We start from the raw sequence: 12,852 nt of genomic DNA, 5'->3' as shown, positions 1-12,852 counted from the left end.
ACGGGGTTTCACCATGTTGACCAGGATGGTCTCGATCTCTTGACCTCGTGATCCACCCACCTCGGCCTCCCAAAGTGCTGGGATTACAGGCGTGAGCCACCGCGCCCGGCCCAAAAAGGCTTTATAAGAGGAAATAAATGAAAAGTTGCTTGGTAGAGACTCAAGTGGGTGCCTGAAGGTCCAAGAGAGAAAAGACCCTCATCTCTCTTCTTAAAACTCACTAGAACAACCTTTTTCCCAGTCACAGTCCCCTTCTGCTTTTCCCATGGACCCCCTATGTCTGCAGTGATATTTTCAGAACAGAGAACCGACACTGAGGAAATTCAGATTTCTTCACAGCTCTGCTCATTAGTCTGACGGGCAGTTATGGCTGGCTGTGTAGCAGCAGGCTCCTGCCGAAGTACAAACCTGCCACCAGGTCTATTCCAGCAGGGCAGGCCTCAGAGATAGAAAAGAAAACACCCTGGCAGGGGAGGAGGCATCGTAAACGACAACAATCGAGCAGCTTTACTCACACTTGAACATACAGGCATCCAACACAGTAGTACCAGAGCGGGAACAATTCCATTTAACTTATTTATATCAGTCACTACTTTTTAAAGCTTGATTAAAAAAAAATGTACTCATAGCCTGCCTCATCTGAAAAAGAATGTGAGGTAATTTAGCACTCGCCACATTATAAAAAATACCATCTAGTCTGTGAAATAATTGTACACTAAAAATAAAAGAACACGAATCTCTTCCACATTAAAATTCAAGAGTGATTTCCTTTTTTTTTTTTTTTTTTTTTTTTTGAGTCGGAGTCTCAAATTGTCGCCCAGGCTGGCGTGCAATGGGGCAATCTCAGTTCACTGCAACCTACACCTCCCAGGTTTCAAGCAATTCTCCTGCCTCAGCCTCCCAAGTAGCTGGGATTTCAGGTGCCTGCCACAACACCTAGCTAATTTTTTGTACTTTTACTAGAGACAGGGTTTCACAATGTTGGCCAGGCTGGTCTTGAACTCCTGACCTCATGATCTGCATGATTTGGCCTCCCAAAGAGCTGGGATTACAGGTGTGAGCCACCAGCCTGCCGTCATTTCCTTTTTTAAAAAAGTTCATTCGCAGCAAAAGTTTAAAATTGGAGCAAGAGAGATGGATTACAGTGAATTTCAGGAAAAAGAACAGCACATTTTTATCAGTATCATTTTTGTGTTTCCTTTTGGAAGGACAGTGAAATAATAGCTACTTTAATAAAGGATCAGACAAATGTGACTTAGTCAAGAAATGCTTCAGTGAATCTAAACTAGGGCTTTTTGCTCTCCTTAGGGCTTGATACCTATCCCTAAGTGAGACAATCAAAGAAAGAATAAAGCAGCAAGTATAAAAGCCACTTTTAAGCTATTTTTTAAAAATTAGTATTTTGGCCAAGTGCAGTGGCTCACACATGTAATACCAGCACTTTGGGAGGCTGAGGCAGGTGGATCAATTAAGGCCAGGAGTTTGAGACCAGCCTGGCTAACATGGCAAAACCCGTCTCTACTAAAAAAAAATACAAAAAATTAGCCAGGCATCGTGGCACACACCTGTAATCCCTGCTACTCAGGAGGCTGAGGCAAGAGAATCACTTGAACACAGGAGGCAGAGGTTGCAGTAAGCCAAGATTACACCACAGCACTTCAACCTGGGCAACAGAGCAAGACTCTTGTCTCTCACACACACACACACACACACAAATATATATATTTTTTGGTTTTTTTTTGAAGAGACAAGATCTCGCTCTGTTGCCCAGGCTGATCTGGAACTCCTGAGTTCAAGTGATTTCACCTGCCTCAGCCTCCCAAAGTGCTGGGATTACAGTCATGAGCTACCATGCCCAGCCTAAACTAATTTTAATTGAGAAATAAATAAGAGTGCCTTAGAGACAATGAAAACATTTTAGAACAAAAAATTATAAAAACTATTTAAATATGCTTACAATCAAAAAAGTATCTTAATATGATATAAAAACTACATATTTTTAGCTGCTTCAGAAAATAAAAATTGTTTATGAGGGAACAAAAATTCCAAGCTCTTCTTAAATTATACTAATTAAACTTTATATTTACTATAAAAATTATAATACAAATGCATATAAAACATTATATTTGTTCTTTTTTTTTTTTTTTTTTTTTTAAAGGCTTTTTTTTTTTTTTTTTTTTTTTTTTTTTTTTTTTTTTTTTTTTTTTTTTTTTTTTTTTTTTTTTTTTTTTTTTTTTTTAGAGACGGGGTTTCACCATGTTGTCCAGGATGGTCTTGATTTCTTGACCTCTCTACCTTGTGATCTGCCTGCCTCAGTCTCCCAAAGTGCTGGGATTACAGGTGTGAGCCACTGCACCAGGCCTAAAACATTATATTTTACAATAAAATTTATAAATAATTTATTACAAATAAAATTTATAATAAAATGTATAAAATATAAATTCATTGGATACATTTAGTATGTTATTAACACGGAGGACAAAAAATTATCCTTTATTAGCCAGCCGACTAATGGTCTCTAGTTCTTCCACTTTGCCTGAGAAATGTTGAAGTAATCTATAAAAACTAAAAGCAAGACCACAATTATCTGCAAGGACAGAAGACCTTCTGATCCAGTTCAATAGAATATGCCACAGTTCTGAGACTCCATGCTTCTAAGTAGGTCATCCATGGAAAACATAATTCATCACTATAGAACAAATTATCTAGATTTATCCAGGCTATAAATTTTCCTTTTCATCACATCTTTTGAACATCTAGTTCCAAATGACAGCAAATTCCTAATATTCATGAAGCAGAAATAACGTTCTCTGGTTCCAATTACCACTCTACCAGCCATACTGGCTATTTTTCTTGGTAACAAACACCCCCTGCTTCAAGTGGCAAAAAGATCTACTCCTCATTTTTTTGTTTCTTTAGTAAGAAGCCTTGTTGGCTCTTCCTAAGTTATTGTATTTAGTATATACTGGGGTGAGGAGGGTGACTATAGAGTTATATTTTTAACTGGAAAACTTCAGCATTTGGCGAAATAGCTAAACATTGTTCCAGAGGACAATTTCATTGCCCATATGCAGATGATGCAGCCTGCAAAACAAAAGCTGTCACTCAGCTATCCCTCTTCTTCAAACTAGATCAACACTAATAACCAACTAGCAGCAAAAAAAGACAATGGAAAATACATTTCAATACATATGGGAGGATGATATAGGAAAGACTGCATGCACAGAATAGACTCTTTATGCAGAACGGACTCTATGGCCAGGGATGTTTGGACTTTGGCTTTCTCTGCATTTAAAACAGCCTAACTTCTTTTATCTAAGCACTGAATACTCATTAAGCAATTTGCATTAAAGCCTGTAGTCTTCAGAAGTGGGCCAAGAAAAGATCCATTTCACATTAATGGGTGTTTGAACATCCTCGTCCATAGAATATTACCCAGGTAGTCGGTAGTAAACAGAGTATAACTGAAACTTAAACAGTTTAATCTTTTTTTTTTTTTTTTTTTGAGACAGAGTCTCACTGTGTCGCCCAAGCTGGAGTACAGTGACATAATCTCAGCTCACTGCAACCTCCACCTCCTGGGTTCAAGCGATTCCCCTGCCTCAGCCTCCTGAGTAGCTGGGATTATGGGGGCATGTCACCATGCCCAGCTACTTTTTGTATTTTTAGTAGAGACAGGATTTCACCATGTTAGTCAGGCTGGTCTCAAACTCCTGACCTTGTGATCCGCCTGCATCAGCCTCCCAAACTGCTGGGATTACAGGCGTGAGCCACTGCACCGGGCCAGTTTAATCTTTAAATATCATTCCAACAAAGACCAGAATGAAAAGCAATATGGCTTTTTTCCCTTTTTTTTAGTTAAATAAAAGTAGAAGCAGGGTCTTATTGTGTTGCCTACGCCAATCTCAAACTCCTGGGCTCAAGCGAGTCTCTTGCCTCGACCTCCCAAAACGCTGGGATTAGCAATATGGCTTTAAAATGATCTTAGGCCAGGCACGGTGGTGCATGTCTGTGATCCCAGCACTTTGGGAGGCCAGGGTGGGTGGATCACTTAAGGTCAGGAGTCAAGACCAGACTGGCCAACATGGTGAAAACCTATCTTTACTAAAAACACAAAAATTAGCCAGGCATAGTGGTATGCACCTGTAATCCCAGTTACTTATGAGGCTGAGGCAGGAGAATCGCTTGAACCCAAGAGGCTGATGCTGCAGTGAGCCAAGATTGTACCACTGCACTGCAGGCTGGGTGACAGAGTGAGACTCTGTCTCAAAAAAAATAAAAAAAGAACAGGCCAGGCCTGGTGGTTCACACCTATAATCCCAGCATTTGGGAGGCCAAACTGGGCAGATAACTTAGGGTCAGGAGTTTCAGACCAGCCTGGCCAATACAGTGAAACCCTGTCTCTACTAAAAAACAAACAGACAAAAAAATTAGCCAGATGTGGTAGCACACGCCTGTCATCCCAGCTACTCGCAAAGCTGAGATTACAGTGAGCCGAGATGACACCACTGGACTCCAGCTTGGGCGACAAAGTAAGACCCTGTCTCAAAAAAATAATAATAAAGAAAGAAAGGAAAATGATCACATTTTTATGACAGAGAGGAGTGGTTTGGAAAACAAGGGAAGTCTAAACAAACTGAACTAGCTTGAACTCATTCATTCTTTCAAGAAATACCTGAGTGCCTCTTTTTTGCCAGGTCTGTTCTAGCCACAGGTAGAACAGGGCATTAGCACAAAGGAAAACAAATCCCCTTCCTTCATGACAATTCCTTTCTAGCCCAAGAGATGGGAAAACAAATGTATAAATATACATGGTTATGAGGATAATGCCTAGGTCAGAGCCTTCTTATAAAGAAAGCAATGAAGGAGAGAGTAGTATAACAGGGAAGTAAGGCCCTTTCAGATTGTGGAGGACCTTATAGGCCTGCATTAAAAAGTTTGAATTTTATTCTAAGTGAAAGTAGAAATCATTGGATGATATATATTTTTTGAGACAGATTCTCACCCTGTCACCCAGACTGGAGTGCAGTGGTGCAGTCACAGCTCACTGCAACCTTGAACTCCTGGGCTCAAGTGATTCTCTCACCTCAGCCTCTCAAGTAGCTGGAACTACAGGTGCACACCACCATACCTAGCTAATTTTTTGTATTTTTTGTAGAGATGAGGTTTCGTCATGTTGCCCAGGATGGTCTCAAAATGCTGGGCAAAAGTGATCCTCCTGTCCTAGCCTCCTCCCAAAGTGATGAGATTATAGGCATGAGCCACCACACCTGACCCATTAGATGATTTTTAAGATGCATAACAGAATCTGGGATATTTTCTAAAGATGAATCTGGGAGTATATATTCAGAACAGCTTGAATCTATACTCCCATGTAAAAAAAAATTAAAAATAAAAAAACAAAGATGAATCTGCCTGCTCCATGGAAAATGAAGGAAAGCAGAAGCAGAAAGTCTGGTTAAGGGAGATATTGCAAAAATCTAGTCCAAAGCCAATGGAAGTTTGAGCTAGTTTGAAAGAAGTTGCAATGATAATCAGAGTTAAACAAACCAGTTTAACTCTGAGCTGCCAGATTCATTTTAACAGCTGGGCGTGATGGCTTATGCTTGTAATCCCATACTTTGGGAGGCCAAGGCAGGAGGATCACATGAGATAGGGAGTTCAAGATCAGCCTGACCAACATAGAGAAACCCCATCTCTACTAAAAATACAAAATTTGCTGGGTGTGGTGGCTTATGCCTGTAATCCCAGCTACTCAGGAGGCTGAGGCAGGAGAACTGCTTGAGGTGGAGGTTGCAGTGAGCCAAGATTGCACCACTGCACTCCAGCCTTGGCAACAAGGGCAAAACTCCGTCTCAAAAAAATAAAAAATAAAAGAGGATAACAGTTCCATTTTCTTAATGAACTTGACTAGGAAAAAACAAATATATCTCAATTTTAATTTAAAAAGAAGACTTCATTAAAATGAAAACTATCCTGTTTACTATTATTTATTTATTTATTGAGACAGAGGCATGATCTGTTCCCCAGGCAGGAGTGCAGAGGTGTGATCTCAGTTCACTCCAACAGCTACTTCCTGGGTTCCAGCGATTCTCATGCCTCAGTCTCCCAAGTAGCTGGGACTACAAGCACCTGCCACCACAGCCGGCTATTTTTTTTATTTTTAGTAGAGAGGGGGTTTCACCATGTTGGCCAGGCTGGTCTCGAACTCCTGACCTCAAATGATCCACCCGCCTTGGCCTCCCAAAGTGCTGGGACTACAGGCACAAGGCACTGCACCCAGCCTATCCTGTTTACTTTTAATACAGCTACATGACTTAGATAAAAGGATAGTAAGGCTCTTTCTAATTTTAAAAGGACATTTCTTAAGCATAATAAAGCAAATCTAGTTAAATATAAATTCAGGCCAATGAATTTAACCGTGAAAAATTATGACCTGAAGAACTAAGTTTTGTGTGGGTGCATTTTTTTCTTTTTTTAAAAAAAATCTGTTCAATTTTTTTTTTTTTTTTTTTGTTTGTAGTTTTTAATCATGTTACCCAGGCTGGAGTGCAATGGCGTGATCTCGGCTCACCACAACCTCCGCCTCCTAGGTTCAGGCAATTCTCCTGCCTCAGCCTCCTGAGTAGCTGGGATTACAGGCACGTACCACCATGCCCAGCTAATTTTTTGTATTTTTAGTAGAGACGGGGTTTCACCATGTTGGCCAGGATGGTCTCGATCTCTTGACCTCGTGATCCACCCGCCTCGGCCTCCCAGAGTGCTGGGATTACAGGCTTGAGCCACCGCGCCCGGCCTGTTCAATTTTTTTAATTTTTAAAAGATTTTTATATATTTAAGGGACATAAGTGCAGATTTCTTATATGCATATATTGCATAGAGGTGATGTCTGGGCTTTTCTTGTGCCTGTCACCCAAAAAGAAAACATTGTACCCAGGGCCAGGTGCGGTGGCTGACGCCTGTAATCCCAGCACTTTGGGAGGCCAAGGCGGGCAGATCACGAGGTCAAGGTCAAGAGATTGAAATCATCCTGGCCAACATGGTGAAACCCTGTCTCTACTAAAAAATACAAAAATTAGCTGGGTATGATGGTGCACGCCTGTAGTCCCAGCTACTCGGGAGGCTGAGGCAGGAGAATTGCTTGAACCCAGGAGGTGGAAGTTGCAGTGAGCCGAGATCATGCCACTGTGCTCCAGCCTGGCGCCTGGTGACAGAGCAAGACTCTGTCTCAAAAAAAAGAAAGAAAGAAAGAAAGAAAACATTGTACCCAATATTTCTCACCCCTCAGCGCCCTTTTACCCTCCCACCTTTGTGATCTCCAGTGTCTATTATTCCACTCTGTATCTCCATGTATACCTGTTATTCAGCTCCCACGTGTAAGTGAAAACATGCAGTATTTGGTTTCCTGTTTCTGCGTTATTTTACTTAGGATAATGGTCTCCAGTTCTATCTATGTTGTTGCAAAAGACACAATTTCATTCTTTTTTATGGCTGAGTAGTATTTCATGGTATATATTCACTTTTTTTTTTGGAGACAGAGTCTCACTCTGTTGCCTGGGTTGGAGTATAGTGGCATGATCTCAGCTCACTGTGACCTCCACCTCCTGGATGCAATCCATTCTTCCACCTTAGCCTCCTGAGTAGCTAGGATTACAGGTGCAGGCCACCACAGCTGACCAATTATTGTATTTTTAGTGGAGACCAGGTTTCATGATGTTGGCCAGGCTGGTCTCAAACTCCTGATCCTCAGGTGATCCGCCCACCTTGGCCTCCCAAAGTGTTGGGATTACAGGCGTGAGCCACTGCACCTAGCCATTAAAAATTAATTAATTTTTATTTTTTTAAGAGACAGAATCTTGCTCTGTCACCCAGGATGAAGTGCAATGGTATAATCATGGCTCACTGCAACCTCGACCTTCTGGGTTCAGGCGATCTCTCACCTCAGCCTCCCCCAGTAGCTAGGACTATAGGTGCACACCGCCATGCCTAGCTAATATTGTTTTTTTTTTTTTTTTTTTTTTGAAGCAGGGGTTTCACTATGTTTTCCAGGCTGGTCTCAAACTCCTGCTGTCAAGCAATCCTCCTGTCCAGACTGGTCTCAAACTCCTGACCTCAGGTGATCCACTCACTTTGGCCTCCCAAAGTGGTGGGATTACAGGCTTGAGCCACCACACCTGGCCAAGATTTAGCATTTCAAAGTGCTACACCTAGGCTAACAGATGCCAAATATTTACATTAAATCTCACAAAGTAAAGCCTCTAACATTTCCCCCCAACATATCAGCCTTTAAAATAAATAAAATTATATATTTCGATTGAGTATTTATGATATTTTTCAATGTGAAAAATAACATATATGGTTAATGGCCTAAGGCTTTTGTGCCATCCTTTAAGAAAAGTGTCTTCCTGGCTGGGCGCGGGGGGCTCATGACTGTAATCCCAACACTTTGGGAGGCTGAGGCGGGCGGATCACCTGAGGTCAGAAGTTCGAAACTAGCCTGGGCAAAATGGTGAAACCCCGTCTTCAAAAAAAAAAAAGAAAAGTGTCTTCCTGTGGCTGACGTGGTGGCCAGCGCCTGTAGTCTCAGCTACTCTGGAGGCTGAGGCAGGAATCGCTTGAGCCTAAGAGGTTGAGGCTGTGGTACACCATGATCATGCCTGTGAACAGCTAGTGTACTCCAGCCTGGGCAACACAGCGAGAACCCATCTCGTAAAAAACGAAAAAAGAAAGAAAAGTTTATTTCTCAAAAACTAAGGCTTTCTCTGTGTCAAGTTCCTCACTATAATCAGAAAACTGTACCACATAGATACATACAGTTTTACCAATTGTCTTATTGCTTTCTACAAAACATGGATTGTAAGCTTTCTAACAAATTTTGAATCCTTTCATATATTCCTAAATAAGTAATACTGTTAATTTTTATTTACTTATTCATTTTTTTTGACACAGAGTCTTGCTCTGTCACCAGGCAGGAGTACAGTGGGGCGATCACAGCTCACTGCAACCTCTACCTCCTGGGTTCAAGCGATCCTCCTGCCTCAGCCTCCCTAGTAGCTGGGACTACAGGCGCACACCACCATACCCAGTTATTTTTGTATTTTTAGTACAGATGGGGTTTCACCATGTTGGCCAGGATGGTCTCAATCTCTTGACTTTGTGATCTGCCTGCCTCGGCCTCCCAAAGTGCTGGGACTAGAGGCATGAGCCACCACGCCTGGCCCAAGTAATACTATTAATGTTTTAACTTACACGTCCTAAGAATGACATATTGTTTATATGTGTAACATTTCTATTTAGATGTCTTTTTTTTTCCTGAGACAGTCTCATTCTATCGCCCAGGTTAGAGCCAGGTGTGGTGGCATGTGCCTGTAGTCCCAGCTACTCAGGAAGCTGAGGTGGGAGAGTCGCTTGAACCTGGGAGGCAGAGGTTGCAGTGAGCCAAGATCACACCACTGCACTCCGGCCTGGGTGACAGAGTGAAACTCTGTCTCAAAACAACAACAAACTATTTCATGATACATAAGGATCAGTTTTTTAAGCAAGTAACCTACTCACTTTCCCTACCTTGCTCCAAAAGCATAAGCATGAATCATATGTTAAATAAATAACATCTTCCTGAACTTTGTCAAAGAAGTCCATGAAAAATACAGATTAAGATATAATTATAAGATATAATTATAAATAATAACTAAAATTTACAACTGCAAATCAAAAAGTAAACTATGTCTGGCTAAGGTTACTCTTAAATTCTAATTCTAAAGGAAGATTTTTCCAGACAGCAGGTAGATGAAATTTCAATGAACATCAAAAAACACTACAGAAGAGGGTAAAAATGTGAGTCCTTGGGAGTCCATCATCGTGACCCTGAGGGGTTACCAAGAATGAAATATGGTTTAGAATAGAATGTTTCGAAACAGCTTATGGCAGAGCATTAAGGAATGTATTAACATTTTAAAACAATCTAGTTCTCAGGCCGGGCGCGGTGGCTCAAGCCTGTAATCCCAGCACTTTGGGAGGCCAAGGCGGGTGGATCACGAGGTCAAGAGATCGAGACCATCCTGGTCAACAGGGTGAAACCCCGTCTCTACTAAAAATACAAAAAATTAGCTGGGCATGGTGGTGCGTGCCTGTAATCCCAGCTACTCAGGAGGCTGAGGCAGGAGAATTGCCTGAACCCAGGAGGCGGAGGTTGCGGTGAGCCGAGATCGCGCCATTGCACTCCAGCCTGGGTAACATGAGTGAAACTCTGTCTCAAAAAAAAAAAAAAAAAAATCTAGTTCTCCTGGGCCCACTTTCCTATTTTAGTCCTAGCAACTGAGTCACATAACTTGCACTGATAGAGAAGTCCCTGCTGCTCTGTCCTCATGGCGGTGAACAGAGGCAACTATCATGTTCAAAAGATGAAACGTATGAAATTTCTGGGTGGGGGGAGGTATCAAATGTCTGTGTGCCTGTTGTCATTAATAAATTAACTACCAAGTACCTATGGAATAAATAATGCTTAAAAAGAGGGCTTTTGGGTTAACAATAATTGGACTCTCCCCAGATAATTCTAATTCATTGAGCACTTGCATAACTTGAAGCTGAGAAAAAATGTTTGAGGCAATATCTCGAGTACCAGGAGTTATTCCGATGCAAAGCACAAGTATTGCTAAAAAGGATCCGGCCCTTTCCACTACTCATATCTTAATGCCAATGCACAGAGGGAGTGAAGACTGCGAGTGCCAAAAAAATGCAGAAACCTGACCTTGCCCACAAGTCGAATAGTTCTGCGCCCCTCCCCCAGCTTCCCCGGGAGCCGGTTCACGCAATCCCAATTGGTCAGTTTGCTTATTCTAGCACCTGCTTGGCAGTGACAAGGGAATCTCCAGGGGAAGACAAAAAGGTCCGAAAGGAGGCGGCCTGGGAAGCTGTGAGGCCCAGGAGGACAAGGTTCGAAGAGGAAAAGGAGAGAACCTTCGGAGGGATGAGGTCGGGCAGCTAGGGGATAACGGGAACATGGCTTGGGCGGAAGGCTAGTGAACAGGAAAAGGAGATCTTCGGAGGGCCCAGGTGAGGTGACAGGATGAGGGCCGCCGGCGGGCAGCCACAAAGGAAGAGTAAAGGGGCTGGAAGGCCTAGGAGCGCGGAGAGAGGAGAGCGGAGCTGTGAGGCGCGACAAAGGCCAGAGCTGCAAGGGTTAGGGATGCAGGGGCGACAGGAGCTGCAGGGGTGACCGGGGCAGGGAGGGCAGGGCCTCCGGGGCCGGCCGGAGGATGAGGACTCACGTTCTCCCACCAGCAGGATCCGCACGTCTTTCTTCATGTCGGCGGCTCTAGGGGGCCGGCCTCCGCCCGTACGCATGGAGTGGACTCCTCTCGCCGGGAGCGCCCACCCCACGGCGCCACCTGCCAGCCTCTTCGGCCGCTGGGGCTCGCCGCGCCTCCCCCAAAGCTGCTTCCCAGCACTGGAGCCGGGACGGCACCAGCTCCGCCTCCTCCGGCCCAGCGGGCGGCGGCGGCGGCGCAGGGAACGACGGCACGCAGCGAGGGACACGCGTTTTCAGAACGCGAACGCTCTCCGCACAGTGCTCCCGCGGTCCTGCCGCCGCAGCGCAGGCCCAGGGAGCCTCGCCCACCCTCTTCTGGGCACCACGGCCCCAGAGACGTTTTGGGCCCGGAATTTGACTGACGGATTCCCTGGTTTAAACTCATTTATTCTACAAATAGGGACAGAAATTCCCTATTCAAAGTCACATAACGAGAGCTTGGCAGTGACTCAGGGCAGGGCTCTTCTCACCAGACTGTAAACTCCAGGAGGGCGGCGACCTCCTTCCTGGTTTTCAGCTGCGTCTCCACGTTATTGGACAGAACCCTCAGAAAATGCTTGATCGAATAGGGCGACTGGCTCCCAGGATCCGGCGCTTTCCACTCCCCAAGGCCCGTCACCCTAGTTGTTTTTGCGTGTGATGCTTATAAAATACGATAAAATTCGTCTTTATGCTGTGTGAACAGACTTGTTTCTTTATAACCAAATTAAGTGCCTTTTTTCTGTCTATGTAGTTATTTTATGGCAGGGTTTTAGGATACTTTTCTTTTCTTTCTTATTTTGAGACGGAGTCTCCCTCTGTCGCCAGGCTGGAGTGCAGTGACGCAATATCGGCTCACTGCAGCCTCCGCCTCCCAGGTTCAAGCGATTCTCCTGCCTCAGCCTCCTGAGTAGCTTGAACAACAGGCATGCGCCACCACGTCCCACTACTTTTTGTATTTTTAGTAGAGACGGGGTTTCACCTTGTTGGCCAGGATGGTCTCGATCTCTTGAGACTTCGTGATCCGCTCGCCTCGACTTCCCCAAGTGCTGGGATTACAGGCGTGACTGTGCCCGGCCTCGGATACTTTTTCTTTTCTCAGGCTTATCCAGCATAATGCTAGACAAGGAGGTGGCACTGGATAATAAACTCTAACATTGCCCTTTTTCTAACATTGCCTTTATTTTCTCCTGACCCTCTCCATCTGAAGGAGTTTGTTGCTATGTGCTTAATGTTTGGTACACAGTGAAAAATATGCATATATACACACATATATACATATATACACATATATGTATAAAATATATACACACATACACATGCACGTGAGAATATATATCACATCCCTAATGCTTGGCACACAGTGGGAAATATAAAATACATACATTAATGAGGAAGCACTATCTGTACATAATGTACCTTTTTTCTATCTTAAATATTACATAATAAACATTTAGGCCGGGCGCGGTGGCTCACGCCTGTAATCCCAGCACTTTCGGAGACCGAGGCGGGTGGATCACGAGGTCAAGAGATCGAGACCATCCTGGTCAACATGGTGAAACCCC

The 12,852-nt window shown here is 43.6% G+C and overlaps 1 protein-coding gene across 9 annotated transcripts in view; it reads right to left on the bottom strand.

The window, feature by feature from the left end:
* The window catches only part of RHOT1 (ras homolog family member T1), a 72,016-nt gene extending 60,484 nt beyond the window's left edge, over positions 1–11,532 (bottom strand). For 7 of the 9 annotated variants that reach the window (XR_001829156.2, XM_017542078.2, XM_017542080.2 and 4 more), the window contains exon 1: positions 11,268–11,532. Coding sequence is in view for 6 of the 9 variants with exons in the window: in XM_017542078.2 (XP_017397567.1) it covers positions 11,268–11,343 (76 nt within the window). In the remaining 3 variants the exon portion in view is untranslated. The remainder of the gene's footprint in view (positions 1–11,267) is intronic. The other 2 variants (XM_037743340.1, XM_037743339.1) reach the window with 2 other exon arrangements.
* Between the last annotated feature and the right edge of the window lie 1,320 nt (positions 11,533–12,852).

The sequence above is a fragment of the Cebus imitator genome, unplaced genomic scaffold (genome assembly GCF_001604975.1).
Source record: "Cebus imitator isolate Cc_AM_T3 unplaced genomic scaffold, Cebus_imitator-1.0 Scaffold140, whole genome shotgun sequence".
Taxonomy (NCBI): Eukaryota; Metazoa; Chordata; class Mammalia; order Primates; family Cebidae; genus Cebus; species Cebus imitator.
Note: the sequence above shows the minus strand (reverse complement) of the source record. Positions and strands in the feature narration are given on the sequence as shown.